Source organism: Colossoma macropomum, unplaced genomic scaffold, assembly GCF_904425465.1.
Source record: "Colossoma macropomum unplaced genomic scaffold, Colossoma_macropomum, whole genome shotgun sequence".
In the NCBI taxonomy this organism is placed as follows: domain Eukaryota; kingdom Metazoa; phylum Chordata; class Actinopteri; order Characiformes; family Serrasalmidae; genus Colossoma; species Colossoma macropomum.
In genome coordinates, this window is record NW_023494800.1 from 33305695 (window position 1) to 33328710 (window position 23016).

The 23016-nt window shown below is 40.2% G+C and overlaps 1 protein-coding gene across 4 annotated transcripts; it reads left to right on the forward strand.

The window, feature by feature from the left end:
* On the forward strand, window positions 1-22044 carry rnf165a (ring finger protein 165a). 4 transcript variants are annotated; one of them, XM_036588423.1, is made up of 8 exons: window positions 1-141; window positions 16504-16732; window positions 17103-17228; window positions 18698-18824; window positions 18902-19006; window positions 21061-21156; window positions 21435-21538; window positions 21919-22044. In XM_036588423.1, exons 1-8 carry the CDS (start codon window positions 51-53, stop codon window positions 22034-22036), a joined length of 996 nt encoding a protein of 331 aa, XP_036444316.1. In that variant the 5' UTR covers window positions 1-50; the 3' UTR covers window positions 22037-22044. The 4 variants fall into 4 exon arrangements, 3 of the variants coding, with proteins under 3 accessions (XP_036444316.1, XP_036444315.1, XP_036444314.1); XM_036588422.1 differs by having other exon boundaries at window positions 16504-16702; window positions 17058-17228; XM_036588421.1 differs by having other exon boundaries at window positions 16504-16702.
* Window positions 22045-23016: the final 972 nt, after the last annotated feature.

Consider the following 23016-nt stretch of genomic DNA (forward strand, 5'->3'; position numbering starts at 1 on the left):
GGTCGCAGCGCTGTAGGTTAACCTAACGGTTCCGCGGAGGCGACGCGTCCATGGGCAGTACCGCCGACAAAGGAGCCAGGATGGTGTTAGTTCATGTCGGATATCTGGTTCTCCCCGTGTTCGGTTCAGTAAGAAGCAGAGGTATCGTAGTTATCCTTCATTTATTCCTCTCACTAACACCACTAACACGGACGGCAGTGCTGCCGCTCTTGCTGGAAAGACGACGACGCTGCTAGCACGGCGGCTAACGCTCCTTCTTAACGTTAGTAACGGTCGTTTTGTTTTCGTAAGATATGATGTATAAAATAAATACCGGCAGATAGAAAATATAGATATACTGGTGTATGTATGTAAAGACGTCAGTACGAATCATATCACAGTCCAAATTCGGCCAGAATTGACGCCAGCTTCTTTTTCGAATTTTCCCGTTCCACCTTAAATGGTGCAGCATTTACATTCTGGCGCCTGAGGTGCCAGAATGTAACTGCTGCACCATTTAAGGTGGAACGGTGGAATTCGAACAAGCAGCTGGCGAACAGGAGGGGGAAAACACCAGTATTCGTCTTTGATTCACATCCTTTGTGTCCTAACCGCAGTCTGCGGATTAATTCTCTCTTATTTCGCTCGATATTTTCACTGCCCTCCTTATTTGGCGTGTTAGTCGTTCGTTAATACGGTTTCAATAAGCTGTTAAATTCCCTCACGCCTCTCTGAGCGCTGATATTAATGAATAATTGACCATTTTGAGCCTCGCTAGGTGGGTAGCTAGTAGTGGATGCTGGCAGACCTGCGATAAATATCCTCAGATGAACTCGCTTTAAAATGCTCTTGAACTTCATTCATTAGCAGAATCCTCATAGTGATTGAAAGAAAATGAGGCCCATGCGAGAAATAAATAATATAAAGAGATAAATAAAATCCATCCTTATGCAGGATCTGTGCTGATTATGTGATAATAATGACGTATTATATATATATTACATATATAAGATCAGTATTTTTTGTTAAGGTCATGCCGTAGCCGGTTGATTTCATTGTGCTTGTCTTTCTGTTTTTCTTCTGTTTTTTCTCCTTGTTCCATAGTCTGGAGGCTGCCTCTACATCCCGCATTTCTCAGACCTCTCTCCCCCCTTCCATTGTGCTAAAGCCTCTCTGCCTGTCCCTCTACCTCATCCCCTCTTTCCATCCGAAGACGACATTGGCATTAAAAAAAAAACAAACAAACAAAAACCCCCCTCTCAGAATAACGTTCCCACTCATCCAGTATCCTTCTGTGTGAGGCTGCAGAATAACACATCTTCTTTATTTCCTCTTCTTTTTGTCGAAGAAGCCTCTGTCTCTGTTTTTAAAACTGTCATCGGTGGTCTTTTTTAACAGCCGACCCATTGTAGCGTTTAGCTATTACAGATGTCATTGTGATTGTCCCATTTCTTTTGTTTTGTTTTGTTTTTTTTTCCTCAGTGTGATTAGACTGACATCTTTTTTGGCTGTAAATTTCTGTGAAGTGGATGCGTTCGCCTCCTGGCTCGATCACAGCCGGGCTTGATCGAAGCCTGAGCGCTGTATGCCTCCTGTGTCGGGTGCATTGTGCCTGTGTAGACCAGCTTTACTATTATTATTATTATTATTATTATTATTATGGAAAGAAGTTGACTCTTTCCTGTCTTGTCTTGGTAAATGAAGTCATAACATAGATGGAGCCAGATCTAACGATAGCAGAACCTCGTGGAACATGGATCCAGGTGGAATAGCGCCTTGAAAATCCCAAACAGATCCTTTTATATGTGTATGGTTCAGCTCATCCAAAGGATCTACTAGTATTCTTCATTTCTGAGCTGAACAAAGGTTCCGTATTCTTGTACTGCTTTCTACAGTTTTTATACCGTAGTTTGTTTATATGCAAAGTTTTGGTGATTCAGCGTATTTCAGATTAACTTTAGCCTTCTATATGATTATCTTTGTTGATCAGAGTTGATATTAAAAGCCCATATTATGAAATAATTAATTTTCCCCACTGTTTTGAGATTAACATAGTATGTAAACAGTGTTAACATTTCAAACAGTAGCCTTTACTCCTCTGTCAGTATATCGCTGCTGTTGGAACAAAACCTCATTTTTCAGTTTTGACATAGTTTGAAAATGCCTGTTGTCCTTTACATTGTGTGTAAATTTCATGATGAATGAACCAAAAGAAACGACCCAAAATGACTTGGAAAAATGTCTGGTTCCATTGACTTACATTAAAAGTAAAGTATGTTTTTTCCTTCTCCTGTAAAGTCACCATTTTGGAGGTAGAAGGTTTTGTTTCCGACAGCAGCGATATGGAAACCTAGCTGCAAAAACAGCCCATTTTGAATTGTGATGTCACAAAAAACCAACACATTTATATATATATCTACCACAGTTTGACTCCGCCCACTCACACTGAAGTTATAAGCAGTGTTTCAAGCTGCTTTTTGAATGACTGCTCAATACAGGGCAGCCAATCAGAAACGAGCTCATTTATGAGTCAACAACAACAAAAAAAACTGTTTAATTCAATAACGAAGTAATGGAAAAAATATTTTTTTGGGACATAAAGAAATTTTTTTGGACTTAAAACCGCACATAGCCCCATGTTATAAGTGACAGCGGAAAAAATGTGAAAAAATAACGAATTGGATTGGATTGGATTGGAGGATTCCCTCTTTATTGTCTTTAGAGTTGGAGTAAACACACAGTGGCACAGTGTACCCGGTCACGCCGACTCCCATTCATTCCGCTTTTCACTCACGACGATTGCTGAGCGTGAGCCCAGCGCTAGCGTTCCTAGCACCTTGCGCTCTGCGGGCGCGAACGGCATCCACGTCACAGGAATCACTAGAACTGCACTGCTGTAGAAATTCCTGCTAGTATTTCAAAATGTCTTTATTTCTTTGGTTGTGGTTCTTTGCCTTCTGTTCTTGTATTAGGCTCTCTAATGCATGACCATGTTTGTTGATTTGTTGATTTATTTTCTTAATCCTTTGTGTTTTTGACATTTGGACAGCAAACTCCAATGTATCTTTGTGTAGAGATGTCCTGCTGTACTTACACGTGCTGTAGCATACACATCTACCCATTGGATGCTGCTTCTGTTGTGTTAACCTTACAGAGCATGGTCAGGCCTTGCCTCTGCTCTTTATTTGCATGGTATTATTATTATTATTATTATTATTATTATTATCACACAGTTCCACTCATACTAATATTTTCCAATAAAGACTGTAGTTTTTCCCTTAACCTTCAGTGTGTTCTCTGCTGATTTCCATGTGTCCTCCCTTCAAGCCCCACCCCTTTCCACTGTTTGGCCTCTTTGGCCCCTCCCCTCAGGCTCATTTCTCAGCTCCTCCCACTTGCCAAGCTGAATCATGGGAACTTTCACCCTCGTGCCTCTGGGAAACATAGCCGCTAGAACGCAGAGGCGAGCTGTCACTTTCGCTCAGTCCAAGCACATCTCCATCTGCACCTGTCTCGTTCTCTCTTTCCTTTCTTTCTTTCTCCCTTTCCTTCCTTTCTTCCTCTATCTACAAGCACATGATTCTTCGTTTTCTTAAACGGACCCAAAGCTTAAACCTGGCGGATGCTGTATTTACAGCTTTGGGATGATGTTCACCGTAGGGTCAGGTGTGGTGTGGGATCCGATCTAAATATTTGTTCTCATTGTTAAGTAAGAAAATGTTCACCTGGCCATGTTCAGAAGGAAAACACTGCACATAAACATATACCACTGACAGAACAGGCCCTAGAGCAGAGCTTTAAGTGGGCCCAGTCCTGAACACAGCCCAAGAATTTTATGTCCGAGGCCAACCCGGCCCAAAACGCAACCCAAAATTGGTCTAAACGCATCACATTTTGAGTCGATCCTGTCAGAAGCTGACCCTACCTGAACCACATCAAGTTTTGAGTCCAAAACTGATCCAAATCTGTCCATCATCGCCCAAAATGCAGAATAAAATCTGGCTGGACAGCACTGGTTACCATGTAGTGACAATATTAGCAACTAGATCACAGATAAAAATAATTTTTTTAAATAATACACTATAATAAAACAGCAGTTTAAGTACTGTCTTTAGTCTACCCTCTGGCTACAGATGGTTCTTTAGGGGTTCTTCAAGAAAGACAGTGGTTCTGTATAGAACCGTGAACACTCAGAACCGTTTGCATGGTGAAATGGTTCTCCAGATTGATGGTGAATGTGCTGTATATGGTTCTGTAGAGAACTTTTTGAAAAGGATACTATATAGCACCAAAAGAGCTTGACTTCACAACAATAGCAGACCCCTTTTTGGTGCTATGTACATACATTGTCCATCAATCTGAAGAACCTTTTCACCATGCAAAGAACAGCTTAACCATGCAGGTGATTCTTTGAGTGTTCATGGTTCTATGAAGAACCATGGTCTTCAGTAAGGAACCCTCGAAGAACCATCTTTTTTTAGAGTGTAGATAAACACTCCATTCTGCGCTGTTCTCATGCTGTGCGGTGCTGATACAGCAGGACGTTAGCATCACCTAAATCTTTTAAACCTAATTTTTTAAAAAATACTCTTGTCCAGACAAATTAAACGTCCATTTGGCTGCACTGATCAGTCCTTTTCTGAATGCTTTTGCTGTTTATTTCCCGCACGTCCATTTTCTTTGTAAAGCACTCATGTGGGTGACTCCAGCACACCAGATTAAAAATTTATTTATGGTAGTTAAAATAAAGAAGAAGAATAAACTAAGGAGAAAAACTAAACTGGGAGAAATGGAAGTGGGAGATGGACCCAGATTATTTGGAAAATGATGGCCGATGTGAGCAGCGAAGTCCCGTCAGGTTCGGACAGAGGTTTCAGTCTCTGCTACAGACTGTATCTGTGCCTGAATGCTGCACGTTGTGAAGTCTGGACATGGCCTGGTGTGCTCAGGTGGTAACAAACAACTTCCCCAAGCCTTCTAACAGGTGTGAAAAACAGCTGCGCTCGAGGGCCGTGACACTGCATCAGTGTTCTTCCTGCTCTACCACATCTGACATAATGACGTAATGAAGGCCTTGCTGATCTGATGAGTTAAATCAGCCATAGTAAAGCAAGGAAACGTTAAACGCTGCAGTGCTACGAAAACTCATTGGTTTAGATTACAGGCTAAAACATTTACAATGCATTTGTGTCAATAAACATGCCATACTCGTTGCTTTATAATACAGACTGGGCACTTCTTTCCTGCTCCTTTTTTACCCTAATTTGCATCATCGTTAACTATAATGCCAACCAGAAATAACACATCTGGAAAACTTAAAAGCCACAGGCGAGAAATCACAAAACGTGGCTTTCTGAATGTAGCGATATTAGCAGTGAATTTTAGGTGATGTGTATGTTTGTAATTTCAATGATCTAATCATTCAGATTCATCACGAGCCTCTACTAAACAAGAAGTGTTTAGATTAATGGTGGCAATATATTTTAAACAAAAATGAGGTTTTAAAGCAAAACTGATAAAAAGAACTGAGTTGTTTGTTCTGAAACTGTGATTTGCCCACGTCGTTAACTACCATGCTACCGTACTAAATAGTGCAGGGGTCGGCAGCATGCGGCTCTTCTACTGCCCTGTAATTCTGCTTCACAGCAGAATCAGATTTGTAGGTAAAAATAAAATAATCCTCCTTTACAGTAAAATAAAGCTCTGCTGATCGTTCAACACAGTTTAACAATAAATGGTCTTAAACTCTGGAGTTAATGTAGAACTGCTAATTCACCCTTTAACCCTGATGATCAGCGCAGACTGCTGGTCACCATAGCAACACAGACAACAGTCTCACCTAGCTAGTAGCTAACGAAAAGGCAAAGAGGATGATTTAAGACGAACATCGATAATTTGGAGACGAATGGACTTATTTGTGTTTATAATTCATCCTGATACGTTTAATCTGCAACAAGAAACTGTCAAACACTAAAAAGTCGTGAAGCTGAAGTCAGTTTCTCATTCGCCAGCTTCTCGTTAAATTTTTTCCGTTCCACCTTAAAAGGTGCAGCAGTTGTATTCCGGCGCCTCAGGCACCATTTAAGGTGGAACGGAGAAATTCAAACAAGAAGCTGGCGAATGAGAAGCGACTTCAGCCTCGTTGAAAGTCGAACATTCAGAGACATTTAACAAGAAACTGTTCTACTTTTGCGGAAAAGTTTCCTGCTGGAGATGGGAGAAAAGCAGCTATAGCTGAGCTAAAGCTTAAAGCAGAGCAAAGTAAGTCTGTGTTTTCATTTATATTATAGTTTTAGTCTATACTAGTACATCAGCACATACTGAGACATATTTACAGCCAAGATAAGTGGACATAAAATGTTGTGGCTCCAATGTAGTTTGATTTTTGTTGAAAGGACACAATGGCTCTTCTTAACATCAGGGTTGCTGACCCCTGAAATAATGTGACAAAAATAGTACAAAACCTTACGTGTTAGCAGTATGCAGTTGACAGAAATTAAACCACGATGGACAATTCTGCCAGTGACAATAGTATCGTCCGCAGCAGAGGAATAAACCGGATGTTGTTTTTTTGGGACCCATGAATGCCAAATGCTCCACTGTTCCAGATAAGTCCAGATGTACCTGCTATTATACAACAAAAAATACAAGCATACAGAGCAAGTTCCTTCCTTTTTCCGCTTAAATGAACAATATATTTATTACACTTTCCTTTGATAATCATCCATTTTCGCCCCAACACTAGCCACGTTTACATGCAGCCTGATAATCCGTTAATAATCCGACTAATAGCTCAATCAGAATAGAATACGTCCATGTAAACACCTCAATCGGAATAGTCTAATCCGATTGAGGCCATTCGGAATACAATTTCTATCCGATTAAACGAGGTGGGTAAACTTCTAAATAATCCGTTAAATAGAAGAATAATAGCCATGTAAACGCCTGAATCCGATTACATTCCAATCGGAACGTGTAAGTATGTTCTGCGCATGTACGTCGCGTCACGGCGAAAGTTTACACCGCTCAACATGGCGGAGCAGAAACTGGTCTGGACTTCACGTGATGTTCGCTGTCATGGTAACGTTTACTCTAAGCGCTACTCCACGCATGCGCGTCATTTTGCATCGGATTACTTGTAGTGAGCATGTAAACGAAGATTTTCCATCAGATTGTTGAATAGAGTGCATATAAACACCTCAGTCTAAATCTGTAATCGGATTGCATTCAATCGGATTGGCAAAAATCTTTGCATGTAAACATAGCCACTGTCACCCAGCCAACGTTTGTGACTTCATGCCGCCGTCAGTCTTGTACCACTGTGAGGCGAGGACAGCGCCAACATGTAAACGCAGCTATAGAAGTGCTTTCATTACTATAGTATGTGTAGTAATAGTATGAAGATTTGAGTGCAGTCATACACTGAGGGTTTTCTTAGGTATACTTATGATAGCTTGTTCAGCCATAGTTAGATTTTGTTTAGATCTACCAGCTTAAGATTTTCACACCACTGTAGAAAAGGCAGACCAGCTTATAATAACTTACTTACATTGGAGAATTAGTCCGTTAATCATTATCACAGCATCGACCTTCGCAACACCAATATCGCATAAGCATGCCATATGCAAATGAGCCTTTAATCAATCACTAAATATTTTATTGTGTGCTGTGGACATCCTGACCAATCACATGTTGTCTGGATGAATCAAGGCATTGATGTGGTCTAAGCATAAATACTTTTGGTCAAAAACAATGCAGGCCAACTCCTAAAGGCCCAGGGAACTAAATCCGTGATTTCGTTTAATTGCGTCAATCTTGCTCGAAATGACCAATGACCAATAAATGTCAAGAGAATTTCTCCCCTTTAGGTGTAAATTGGGTGTTCCTAATTCTGGGCTAAGCTTACGTAAGCTTTACCTTTACGCACCAAAGGGTGCTGTCCCTCAGTCTCTCTCTCTTCTCTGAGAAACTTGGTGAGCCAAAGCTAACATAGCAAGCTTGCAGGGTCAATAAAGTACATAACATGAGCATTTTAGGTATTTTACACTACAAGACTTTAAGCATGTCACATACAAACCCACACACAAGGGTTTAGAAATGAGATTTCAATATATAAGCTGTATAGCAACTATAAGATGTGGCAGTTGAACCATTTTGTCCATAATATGTAGCTTAAACAAGCATATTGAACAGCTGCATAAAGGGTGATAGTTAGCTCCAGTTAGGAATAAAATATCTGAGTAAACTGTTAACCCTGTTGGAGATTTATGCACCTTGTATTCACTTAGGGGGGCCAAAATGTTTATGGCAAAGATTCTCAGTTTATTAGCCTACTGTGCTGCATGTAGAGCACCAGTTAGTACAAGCAAGTGTAGAGAAACTGTCCCTAAGTGAAACTATTACTCAGTTAAAAGTGAAAGACTACATTTAGTGATAGACTGAAGTATGTAAAGCTAAAAAAGTGATTGTTTTAATAAATAAGTCAAAAGTTTTATTTATTGGCTGGTGTTGAATGTGGTGACTAATTAGCATTACACAAATATAAATGAACATAGCTGTGGGCAGTTTCATTGTACAGTGATCTGAGCTGTAATACAAATTCAAATTACATTCAAACACATCATGACTCAGATTGGCAGAAAAAGAGAAAAAAAATCTGGTGAGATTTTCAGTGCGAACTTTGAAGGTCTAAATGAAAACAAAAGATGTGAAAAGTATGTTTTTCTCCTCAAAATATCATTGACATCATCCAATTCCAATAATACTTGTTTCAAAATAATACTTAGGTGTAACACAAAGCGCAGTTATTCAAGTATTTTCCTTCCTTTTCCTGGAGAGTTTAGCGCTCCATTCTCCTGATCCAAGGCTTCAGCTGATTAGCACGGCCTTCATGAGATGAATACGGAGTATCAGAAGGGAGAAAACGCTCATTTCTTCAGAGCTGCCGCCCACCAAGCCCACCAGGAGTGGAGTTTAACCTTGTACATTTCATGATAAACCTTCCTCTATTCATTGGTGCTCAGATAATAACTAAACTGCTAAAGAGGCTAAGGGTAAAGGAAGGCTAGCTGTTCTTAGCTATCCCGTTTTGCACAATGATAAATAGAAACCTGCTAGCTTTCATTTATTATTAGCAGTGGCAGCATATCTGCTCGAGCCAACCCCCCTTTAAAAGGCAAACCAGCTGTTTATCGATTCAGACGTGCTCCACATTCTTATAGGGCAAATATATTTCAGCCGCTGATCTGTTTTCAATAGCAAATCTAAATACGTAAAACCCAAACGGGTAAGGTGGAGAGCTAATATGCTAATTAGGCTACTTATTGCTCTCAAGAATGCATATATAAGGCTACAGTTGGGCACTGGTTATTAGCATTAGCATTCAAAGCTAAATACATAAATCCAAACAGCTAATGTGGAAAACTAGCTTGATTTTAGCATGTACACACGCTGTCAGGAATACACACATAGGCCTAGAACAGAGAAGTGTTAGCACTAGCATTCAGAGCAGAAACCCAAACAGGTAAGGAGGAAAACTAAATAGCTAATTAACCTGTATACCTGCTGTTAGTAAGCGTGGACGATATGATAATATTTTATTGTTACCATGATAAATGATGTCACAGTCTGCGTTTCTGAGCATATTGTGGATATCAACAGTACGTGAAGAACACGGGACACCTGCATATGTCATTACAAATAAATTATTAATCCTGTTTAACTGGATTTGGTGCAGTGTAGTATGTAAAACGTTGAATAAAAGTGTTTGTATACGCATTATATTCATACTTTTTGACTTTCGTGTCACTGCTGGGGCTTTTTGTAGCTGTTCTATTTTATCAAACTTATCCACTTATCAAAAATCCAATATCGTGATATATGTTGGCCATCGTGAAAACATTTTCAAGTATCGTGATGTTGTATTTTTACCATATCGCTCACCCCTAGCTGTCAGGAATGTGCATATAAGGTTAAAGCTATGCAATTAGCTATGAAACTACAGTTGGGCATTGGTTATTAGCATTAGCATTCAAAGCTAAATACATAAATCCAAACAGGTAATGTGGAAAACTGAATATGCTCATTACTTAATGCTGTCAAGAACGCACATATAGGGCTACAGTTGGCATTAGCATTAGCATTCAGAGCTAAATACATTTATCTAAAGACATACATCCAAAGAGATGGAGGAAAACTAAAACCCAGACATTTCTGGGCCGATTCTGACTTTTTTACGCAATTATACATGGCAGGTGTTAGACATACGGGCCAGAATGGCCTTACATCTGCGTACAGTTTTGCCTCGTATCTGTATTGGTGGACAAATTTTGGCGTGAATCTTGTGACCAACAATGTAGTTGGGCCAGATCTGGGCCAAGCAGGCCAGAATAGCTGTACAGCTGCGAACAGCTTTGCTTTGTGTATATATTTGTTAGCAAATTCTGGTGTGAATCTGTAGTTGGGCCAGATCTGGGCCAAGGACCCAGCCGTATACTGGGCCAGAAGAGACCCAAGGATGTGGCCCACAAGTAGCACAGACAAACCTTGCTTTCTGGGAATGCCTTTAGCAAGTATATGTGCTGTCAAGAATGCATATGTAGGCCTATAGTAAGACAGTAGCCATTAGCATTAGCATTCAGAGTGTACTCTGTCCTGGTTCCTGTAATAGTGCTGAAGTAAGTGTTTTAGTGCCTGGGCAGACAAACCTCTGGGGAATCTCCCCCACCGGAAGAGACGGGGTAGTGGGGGATATCTCTGGCCTTCTCAGCAGGGTAGAATGTCTTTGACGAGCCTGATACGGTATCAGTTGGGTGGAGGCAGGTGTTACACGCAGATTAAAATAGAGCAGCGCAGTATATAACCCACATTCCATTACTCTGACATCTAATTCATACATTCAAGAACTTTGAATATATCAGGCAGGGTAAGCAGTAGCTCTGCATGGTCTGTGAAATTTAAGAGAATCAAATTTTAACTTTCATTGTTTGTTGTAAAATATTTGAAACAAATCTTTCATTTTAAAATAAGCACCATCAGTTTTTTTGCAAACGTCATCCAAGTCCTAGGATGAAGAAACAATGTTGTTATTGTTAATATGAAGAGAAAGTTATTGTGATATACTGTGCTATTTTTAATATTTGTGTTTTAATTTGTCACCCAGCCCTTTTTAAATGTGGTTAGTATTTTTCTGAAAATGCTTATGGCCTGTTTTACCTTGTTAGTCCATATTCCTGGTCATATCAAGCACTATTTCATTTCATGTAATTTAAAAGCAGTTCATACTTTTCTATGTAAATGTGTTGGTGGCAGCATGCACCAGTGGGTGGGGGATAATGATATCAACCAATGAAATTAACCAATATGGTTAACCATGTTTACCCCCCCCACCAAGACCCCCCACCCAACACCTGTCACACTCAGCTAGGTCAGAGACCCTCCCTAAACCGTGTTTCACTCTCAGATACGTCACTGTACAGAAGGAGCATGTGTTACTTTATTTTACTCACCTTTTTTTTGTTTAGCACAAAATCATTTTACCTTTTAGCTTAAAAATAGTTTACTAACCAAATGAGCTTCAGTTCTCAGTGTTCCTCCACCTGAGAGGAAGGAACGAAGGAAAGTGGGAAGTGATGACATACAGATAAACATCACAGCGTTCAAGCAAATGTGGAGCAGTGAAAGAGTCTCAGGCCAAATCTGTTCAAATCAGACGCTTCACCTGATTCAGTCTGTGGATTTAGCTCTGAGGGTCAGTATAGAGAGTCCACGCTTCCTCATAACTGTACAGCGTTAGCTTCCTAAAGCATAGTACTGTATGGCTTACAGCAGCTACTGAATAATTTGTAGTAGTTACTGAATAATTTATAGTACATACTCAATAATTTATAGTAGATACTGAATAATATGTAGTGGATACTAAATCATTTGTAGTACACACTAAATCATTTATAGTAGATACTAAATAATTTATACTACATACTGAATAATATATAGTACATACTAAATAATGTATAGTACATACTGAGTAATTTATAGAACATACTAAATAATTTGTAGCACATACTAAATACGTTATAGAACATACTAAATAATGTATAGGACATACTGAATAATTTAGAGTAGATACTGAATAATTTATAGTAGATACTGAACAATTCATAGTAGTTACTTAATAACTTATGGTAGTTACTGAATAATTCATAGTATTTTCTGAATAATTTATAGTAGTTTCTGAATAATTCATAGTATTTACTGAATAACTTATAGTAGTTAATCAGTATTTCATAGTATTTTCTGAATAAACTATAGTAGTTACTGAATAATTCATAGTAGTTACTGAATAATTCATAGCATTTTGTAAATAATTAATAGTATTTTCTGAATAATTCATAGTAGTTACTGAATAACTCATAGTATTTACTGAATAACTCATAGTAGTTACTGAATAACTCATAGTAGTTACTGAATAACTCATAGTATTTACTGAATAACTCATAGTAGTTACTGAATATTAAGCCTTTAGATTAGAAACTGAGTATTAGGCCTAGAGCTGTAATGGTTAAACTAATGTGTACTGAAGATCCTGAGCTGACGTTCTGCGTTAATGGTGTTTATAGCACTACTTGTGGACCACCTAGAGCAGTTTGTGGTAAACTGTTGTTTGTGTAGAGCAGTCCTGGTCAGGTGTGACTGCTGCTTTGACCTAAAGGAGGCATTGAGGTTTATACTGAGCAGATCTGTGAATGTCTGTCTGCATGAAGCTTTAAGGTCACTTATCTTCACTTTTACAAGGCAAATAAGTTAAAGTACACAAACCAGAACAAAGCTAAACGTGCGGATAGATTTCAGCCTGAACTCTACAGCCACAACAGTCAGAACAATCCAACATGACGCACAAAGCTTATGCATTATAACTCACCATTAACTACTATGAATTCTTCAGTATCTACAATAAGTGAACTTTACAGGAGAAGGAAAAAACATACTTTACTTTTAATGTAAGTCAATGGAACCAGACTTTTTTCCAAGTCATTTTGGGACGTTACTTTTGGTCCATTCATCATGAAATTACACAAAGACGACAGGTATTTCAAATTACTGAAAAACGACAAAAATGGAGATACAAGGTTTTCTTCTGACAACAGCGATATATATATATGTATATATATGTGTGTGTGTGTGTGTGTGTGTGTGTGTGTGTGTGTGTGTGTGTGTTTTCCAGTGCACTCTCACCATATTTTAGTTATTTCTGCTATTTTTGTTTATTTGCGTAAATATGACATTGCATAAAAATAAAATGTATTTAGATATACAGCCACATGCAGAATGTTCGATGTATAGATGTAAAGTTTTGGACCATTTCTCAACAGCTGGACTGTGTGTATGTAAGTAAGTAAATAAATAAATAATTTTAAAGTGCTTTAAACCACACAAAATATAAAAACAGAAAATACACACCAAAGACAAAAATGTAATAAAAGACGTAGTTGACTGAAATGGGAGGGCAGTGATTCTGTTTAAATCTAGTAAATTAGCTGTGATTATTTCTGAAAGTAATAGAAGTATAGACAGTATCCGGTATTTATCAGGTAGATGATCCCCGACTTAGTTACTGTAGAGACTAAAAGCTGACTAAAAGTTATAATGCAGCACTTTAAGGAACTGAACAGCTGAAGTTTCGATACAGAAGGAACAGCTGACCCCTCCTCCCTCTGTCTGTCTTCTTCTCTCTGTCACCTGCTGCATCCCCCCGTCTCTCTTTCGACAACCCCCTCTTTCGCTCCGTCTGCCTGACCACCCCCCACCCTCACCTCGTCCCACCATCTGTTTGGGTTGTGTCCTGCCGTGGATCCTCTGTGTGACACTCCAGTTGAATCAGCACTCTGGCTAATCTCATTCACACTAATAGAGCCCTACTGTTAGGTCCAACACATTCACCATCACACAGATGGTAGTCACATAGGTCCAATACAGTTCCAGTAAGTTGATGATTTAGGTCCAACACATTTGCACTTATAAGGGAACACAACTGAGCATTAACTCTTTACACTTCTGGGTTCGGACAGAGCATTTAGGTCCAATATGCCTTTTGAGGGAAAAGCCAAGCATCATCTCCTTAAACTTTTTTTAATTCCTGTTTTTCAACAGAGCGTTTAGGTCCAATATATTTGCCCTTAAGGGGAATTTATCTGAACATAATCTCTTTATTTTTGGGCTTAAGACAGAGTATTTAGGTCCAATACATTTTTCCCTAAAAAGAATGCAGCTGAGCATTGTCACCTAACACTTTTGTTCTGGTTTTTGACAGAGCATTTAGGTCCAATACATTTTCCCTTATAGAGAACACAGCTTAGCGTTATCACCTTACACTTTATTCTGGCTTTGGACAGGATTAGGTCCAATATATTTTCTCTTATGGAGAATGCAGTTTAGGATTGTTCTAGTTTCTGACAGAGCATTTAGGTCCAATACAATTTCCCTTAAAGGGAACACAACTGAGCTTTCTCCCCTTACACTTTTATTCCGATTTTAAAAAGAACATTTAGGTCCAATACATTTTCCCTTATGGGGAATGCACCTTAGGACTGTCACCTTACACTTTTATTCTAGTATTGGATGGAGCTTTTAGGTCCAATATATTTGCTGTGAAAGGGGACACAGCTTTTTCCTTCACTCTGAAGGATCCGATCCATGAATTATTCACTATTATTCTGACTTTGTAAAACCTTAACCATGTTGGGCTATTTGTGGTTACGAAAGGTACTCAATGCCAGTATATGCTGATCTTGACCAGTGGTAAGTCCATATGCATTTATTCTCAGAGATTACATGGACTCTTCTACTGAATTAGTTCATACTGCAGGTTATCATCTGTTCCAAACCCTAACCCCTACACTTACACTTGTGAAAATAATACATATTTTTGTGTTTTAAAAGGTTTTTGATTTTTTAAGTGAAGTTGAAAGATTTAGATTCATCTTGAGTTTAATTTTTAAACAAAAAACTTTATTCAAAAAATGCTGTCCCACGATGTCATACCTACCAAAACACAGTGTTTTAGTCTGTAGGCGTTATTTTAGCCACGCCCCTGCATTTTAGAGTAGGAAGTGAGACTGGGTCCCTCTCCCTTATGGCCACATGGTGAGCAGTTAGACCCCATTGTTTTGAAGTTAAAGTGTCCCAAAGTCTGAAAATCAGTGTGGAACATTAAGAATCATCAGTACTGAAACGCAGATTTTCTGCAATTAATTAACTTTTTTGTGTTTTAATGAAAAATATGATGATTTTATGTGTTTATAGCTGTTCAGAGCTGTGTTTGCTGGTTGTGTACTGGCTACGTTTTTTAGTTCTGCTCAAAATTAGCTAAAATTGACACCACTGAAACAGTCACTACTGAAACAATTGGGAAAGTTTGAGTGGTGTTATGACTGTTGTGGTAGGGAAAAAATGGAATTTTTAATCATTTGTTTTAATAAAGTAAACATAATGAAGGTACAGGGTCACTCAAAGCAGAAGAATTTCAGTCCAAGATCAGTTAAAAGTCCCAAATGTGTTTCAGCTCTGACTTTGAACCACTTCAGCAGAATCATCCACATATCCCCCTCAATGTAGAAGCACACAGTGTATGGATACTGGACCTAGTCACTCACATGCCATGTTATTTCTATTAGCTGCTAGTGCTTTTATTTTGAAATATGTATATAATTACACAGCGGGTTTAAAAATAAAAAAAAGAAGGAATGTTTTTGGGCAGAATTGCATTAAACGCTTGCTAATCCAATGCCATGCATGAGATAAAATAAAAGAATAATTAAAAGTCTAGTCTTGAATTAAATTAATAAATAATAAGTAATTGATCTTCATACTATACTGAGCAAAAGTCAGAAATCATTTATTTGTTTATTTTTCCAGTCAAAACAGCCATTAAGTACAAACTATTCATTTTTCAGTGTCAGAAAAACATCAGAAAACATACTTAACAAAAATGACACATTAACTAAATATAATATTGTTCAGTCTTAGAAGCTGGTTGATTATTTTCTGAAGTAATCAAACACATTCAGTGGTGTTGAGGTCTGGACTCTGGGGTGGTCAGTCCATTGTTCAGCTTCTTTGTTTGATGTGTCCGTCTCCTTTTCTCAGTGAGGTTCTTCTTGAACAGCTACACGTCCTTTCAGACCCATAGCGCTGAGTCGTCTTCTCACAGTGGAAGGATGAACAGAAACACCTGTGGATGTTTTCAGATCTGAAGCAGCTTGATTTTCTCCTCTCTCTCAAAGATGAAAGCTTTAAGTGCTGTTTATCTGATGGGGGCAGTTTTGCTGTCTACCAGGTCTTCCAGGTGGTTGTTAGGAGTCACATTTACTCTGTAACTGTTAATCAGTTTTTAACCCCAGTTTTAAAACTTTAGTTCTGGTACTTAAGGGCTGTTTTGAAATCAAATAAACGAATGGTGGTCACTGACGTCTGGAGAGTACTGTAAATAGTGTGCTCTGACTCTCTGTGATTGGTTGTTGTGTGCAGGAGCACATTTCAGCAGGCACCAGCATAGCCATGCTACCTCCTGCCGCCATTTCCACTTGGCTGCTACGGCAACGCCCCTGCCTGCAGAGTTCCCGCCCACTCCACTAGCTCCGCCCCAGTATCAGGAGGTTCCGCCCACTTTCCTACCTCAGGCCTTACAGCAGCAATACCTCATACAGCAGCAGCTACTGCAGCGCAGGTACACACACACATACACACACAGTCTTATGTTCCTAGTGAGGACTTCCATAGGTTTCTACTGATTTTTGTATTACTGTAGCCAAATAATACTACACCTACACTTAAACCTGACCCCAAACTTAACCTAAAGTATCCAAAAGGCAATTTTCATGCTCTTTTAGTTATTCCAAAAAAATGTAATTTGTGGTGAAAACAACACATGCTCAAGTGTGGACCAGCAAAATGTCCTCACTTGTCCTAACATAGTGAGGACATGTAGTCCTCACAAGGATAGCAAAACATATACATACACACACACTACTGCAATGCAGTACAGACACACACTCATGTATGCATACACTACTGCATCCCAGACACCCAGTACTGTTAATTTTAAAAAAATGTTTTTGTTTTTTTAGACGCACACAAGAACGCGTTCCTCTGAACACGCACCGGTTACGCCAGGGATACGATTACTCTCCGCCCCTCCACGTCCCACAGCCAATCACACAGCAGCCCAGATACCTGGCAGAGGGCACGGACTGGTGAGTTACATGCAGCGTTGCCAGATTGGGCAGTTTCCTGCTAAATTGGGTGGGACGTTTGTTGGATTTGTAGGAGAAAGGGTGCATTGTTGGGTGAACATATTTTGGGCTGGTTTGTCATGATTTTGGATGTTTTTATAAAAGTATATAAAATTAATAAACTGCGTTACTTAATAATGTAGCTGAAATCTGAATAGGCCCACACATAAAGGCCCAATCCCATTTTACCTCTCGCCCCTACCACTTAGCCCTTAGCCCTTACCCCTTCGTTTTACGCGTTCATGTCTAGGGGTAGGGTGTCCCGATTCTTGTTGAGATAGAGGGGTAGGGCGAAGTGTTGGGGCTACATGACCCTCCAAACTGAGGTTTTTCAGAGACTCCAAACAGAGAGTTATGAGAAAAAAAATAAAAACAGGCAAGGTGGCTGAATAAGAGACCAAAGAAACCCACAAATGTGAGTAAAAATTCTGATAACCATTGTATTATCTTAATTTAATGTCGTTTCAATGTATTAAATAAAATATCTCTAATGGTATGCCAATGTCTTGGTGGCTAGCTAGCTACTTTCCTTTTCCACCTTAAATAGTCCAACAGTTCTGAAGCCTGGAGTGCCAGAATGTAACTGCTGATCCATTTAAGGTGGAATGGGAAAATTTGAACAAGAAGCTAGCAACTAGCGAATAGACTTTACCCTCCTCTGCTGTCACTGCAGACTGGCAGGGTCGCCTACAGAGCAGCACTAGTAGCTGTTAATGAAGTAATGCTCTTTTTATTTGAGGGTCCCATTTCAGAGAGGAAGATTTCAACCACTACCCTATCTAACTCAGTTCCAAGCGGCAAGGAGACACTAAAATAAAAAATGGGATTGGGCCAAAGTCAGCTGTCAAAATTTTGAATGACATGGATTTTGTTCACACCATTTGAGAGGTGGCTGTTGCCCCACCCATCTGTTCCATTCACAATCGACATCAGTGTTTAACATACTCAGTTTATTTTTAATGTAATGGATGTGTGACAGGCCTAACATGGCATAGATTATCCTGTTAGATGGGAAGATTGGATTGACTGTCCACACAGCATTGCTGACAGTCCAGAGTTCTGCTATAGTTGTAAACTGGAATGGCCTATGATCTGTTCAGCATAGACTGTAAACATAAGCAAGTTTTAAAAATGTGTACGAGGAATAGTTATGCTTGCAATATCATCGCTATTCGATTGCCTTTCTGATTGCATGTAATTGCATTAACAACATGTTAATACTCTGAAAACATTGAGTTTGTGGGAGGTCTGCATGTTATGCGACACATACAAATCAAATAATTTACTTAAGGTTTGCTAGACCAGTGGAAAGTTTGGACCACCAAACAGACCCTTAGGTGTGGTTTTGTGAGCCTCGTCTAGGACAAAAACGTCAGTGGTGTTAATGATTGTCATGGTGAGTGAAATTTGACACTTGTGTGTTTGTTCAGGGATCTGAGTGTCGACGCTGGTTTATCTCATCAGTATCAACTGCAGCAGATCCCTCAGCCCTACCAGCATTACTTAGCTTCTCCCAGAATGCATCACTTCCCCCGGAACACCTCCTCCACACAAGTGGTGAGTGCAGAGCTGAGTGTGTGTGAGAGAGAAGATGAAAGTTATTTGTGAGTCTGATCAAATTTGCGTGTGTGCAGGTTGTCCATGAAGTGAGGAACTATCCATATCCTCAGCTCCACCTGCTGGCTCTGCAGAGTCTGAGCCCCACCCGGCACGCTTCTGCTGTACGAGAGAGCTACGAGGTAACACGCACACACACACACACATGCCACACACACACACACACACTTTCTCTGTTTTTTACTTTCACTTTATTGATCTAGCGCTGTGGTCACCAACCCTCCTCCTGCAGATCTACTTTCCTGCAGAGTTTAGTTCCAGCCTGCATCTAACATGCTGCCCCCCCCCCATACCTAACACTAAAGCATCTGATCAGCCAGTCAGGGACCTCTGAAGAAGAGCTGGAGCAGGTGTGGCAGATTGTGGTCGGAACTGGACTCTGCAGGAGGATACAGCTCCAGGACCAGGGTTGGTGACCACCGCTGTTCTAGAGCATTTAAAAACTACCAGTGCTGTAGAAAGGGCTGCAGCAGTTTTTCTCCCACCCATTGGTGCTGTCTGCGGAGCCCTGCTGGTGACATCCTGTATAAATAAAAATAATGCGTGGCCACGAGTTAGTAAGGCGTGGGAATGACATAATTACGCCTTGACCACAGTTTAATAAGGCATGATCTTGCTCCCACGTCTTACTAAGTCATGGCCATGACTTAATTATCTCATTCACACACCTAACTAAGTCGTGGACACACATTAGGATCTCGTTCCCACACCTTACTGAGTCATGGCTATGAATTAGGATCTCGTTCCTACACCTTACTAAGTCATGGCTGCGCATTAGGATCTCGTTCCCACGCCTTAGTAAGTCATGGCCATGACTTAATTATCTCACTCGCATGCCTTACTAAATCATGGCCTTGACTTAATTATCTCATTCCCACGCCTTACTAAGTTGTGGCCACGCATTAGGATATCTTTCCCACGCCTTACTGAGTTGTGGCCATGACTTAATTATCTTGTTCTTACACCTTATTAAGTCGTAGCCATGACTTAATTATCTCATTCCCACGCCTTACTAAGTCATGGCCATGCATTAGGATCTGGTTCCCACGCCTTACTAAGTTGTGGCCACGCATTAGGATCTCGTTCCCACATGTTAATACAGTGTGCCCATGTATTACTTTTATTCATTGCTGATGTCACCAGAAGGGCTCTGTAGTTGTCCACCTCTTTGGATAAAACTTTAACAGGTATACAAATGTACCAAATTCCCACACAGTGTGTTCAGCTGTTCTCAAGAGCCAGGATCAACTGGTAAACTGTTCCAAAATCTTGCAAAAGAACCGTTTTGCTTCAGCTGAGATTGAGGAACAGTTAGGAGCAGTGTCCTGGTATTTGGGGGACCATGTTGTCTGGCTACTCCAGCGTTGGCTGGCTGCTAACTCACTCGCCATAGTAGCACTTCATGTTTTTGTTCAACTATTTTTTTCTGGAAATGTTCTTTTCTAGTTTGCTAATGCTGGAAACCTTCCACACTGAGACCTTAGACATCTCTTTTGTCTTCAGTTTGAGAAAGGAGTAATAATTCACTCTTTTACTAATGTCGTGAGAAACTAGGCTAAGAAGCCTTGGTAAAGCATTGCAACAGCACCACCCTGAGGCAGATCAGTGCTGCACAGTTAGTTAAGAATATCAAAGACAGAAGCTCGCCGTTTGGTGGGTGAAGCAGCTAAACAATGACCTTTCCTTGAATTTGTATTTGAGCGTCTATACATCACTAACAAACCGCATAACATCATAATTAGTTTATTTTTTATTTGATCTTGAGACATTTATAGGGTCCAAGAGGTTAATTAGCCCCCCCAGGACTCCCTGTACTTCGCACCTTGGTTAAGAGTGACTGAGAGAAGGATCTTAAAGATCTTGGAGCACTATATGGCATACACATATCTGCAATGGAAGAAGAGGGACAGTCCATTCAAGGCTTTAAAAACATACAATAAAACTTTTTATTGTATCCAGAACTGAAACAGGAAATATGATTCCTTTTTTATGTAGCAGTGAAAAGAGATCTCATGTTGATGTACAATCGCAATGGGAGCGTGAATATGGAAAACAGTGTAGGCCCTAAAATGGACCCCTGGGGAACTCCAGAACTGATGGAACCAGCAAGTAACAAATCGCTTTAATATCAATCTTTCACACACTGACACTGAGCCTGTGTGTGTGTCTTTGTTAGGAGCTGCTTCAGTTGGAGGATCGGTTGGGCAGTGTAAGCCGAGGGGCTATCCAGACCACCATTGAGAGATTCACCTTCCCTCACAAGTACAAGAAGGTACACAAACGCTTAAATGCATGTAAACAGAAGATACTTTTCTGTATACATATTAGGGATGCACTGAAACCAATCAGCACTCAGTAGCAGTAATGCCAACCAATCAGCACTCAGCATCAGTATTGCTAACCAGTCAGCACTCAGTAGCAGTAATGCCGACCAGTCAGCGCACGGTGACAACATGTACATAAGTCCATACTCACTGTTCTCTTGTGTGTGTGTGTGTGTGTGTGTGTGTGTGTGTGTGTGTGTGTGTGTGTGCGCGTGTGTGTGTGCAGCGGAAGCCAGTGGAGATGAAGCTGTGTGAAGATGAGGAAGAGTCTGACGTTGATGAGAAATGCACCATCTGTCTCTCCATGCTGGAAGATGGCGAAGACGTCAGGTAGATAATGCACTAGAAAGTGCACACTACAGAGATCACACTACAGAGCATGCACACTACAGGAAGCAGAGCTAACACTACAGTCCACACTGCAAAAACAAGTGCATAGGGACCATAAATGAGTTAGTATACATTTCCATTACATTCGAATGGACTTTGGCAAAAATCCCATTGAGTTTAATGAGATCCTGTTAATGCTTTAGTTTCAGAAGAAACAAACACTGATAATCGCATTCTAATCTCTCTCTCTCTCTCTCTCTCTCTCTCTCTCTCTCTCTCTCTCTCTCTCTCTCTCTCGTCTCTCTCTCTCCTCTCTCTCTCTCTCTCTCTCTCTCTCTCTCTCTCTCTCTCTCTCTCTCTCTCTCTCTCTCTCTCTGTAGGCGGTTGCCCTGCATGCACCTCTTCCATCAGGCGTGTGTGGACCAGTGGTTGGCCACCAGCAGAAAGTGTCCCATCTGCAGAGTGGACATCCAAACACAGCTCACACCTGACAGCTGAAACACACACACACACATGCACACACAGGTTCAGCTCACACACACAAACACACACACACACACATAAACACACACCTTATGCCAGTAGTGTTAACACAGGTTACTTTAGACACGATGCTGAGACATGTTTGTTCTATACTCACTGCCTCAGAGCTTATACACACACACACACACACACACACACACACACACTGTCTCTACATGTACCACACCGCACAAAATCCAGAGACCACCTTCATTTGTTTCTCTTCCATAAGAGAAATTAAGTACAAGTTATTTATTGTTTACCTTTATTACAGCTTTCATTCCTTTCAGGGGACTAGCTTTCAGTTTCTCGTAGAAATCTGCAGACACACCTCCAAAATTCAGTCTTAAACCCAGTCATAAACCCAGTTACACCTGTGGATGTGTTCAGATCTGGAGCAGGAGTGGAGCTTGATTTTCTCCTCTCTCAAAGCTTTAAGTGCTGTTTATCTCCTGAAAAATGAGTAGCTTATACTTAATGACCATTTTGACTGGAAATGAAATAAATGAAGGGGTGGTCTCTGAATTTTGCGCAGTACCATGCACACAGTCTCAGCAGGGATAGGTTAATAAATTGTCGGCCCCCTGGGCATGAGGCTCCACAGGGCCAGCCCTCAGCACCAGCCTGACTGGCTACAGACATCCATTTCCAATTCTGGAGGTATATTTTTACTGGCTTGTGTTATACTAAAGGAGAATTCCACCCGTTTTTAAAATTTTGAGATGTAAACAATGTCATTCAGAGTAGTTTGGTGTGAAGTGATTGGTGTGTAGAGAAACTTACAATGTCTTTACAGTGGTGATGATTGGAACCAGGGCTCGCCATGTCAACACACTTAGAAATATGGTTCTTTAAGGGTTCTTTATTAAAGGCAGTGGCTCTATTTAGAACCATGAGTTCTATGTAGAAACATTTGGATGTTTAAATTGTTCTTTGGATGGTGAAATAGCACCAAC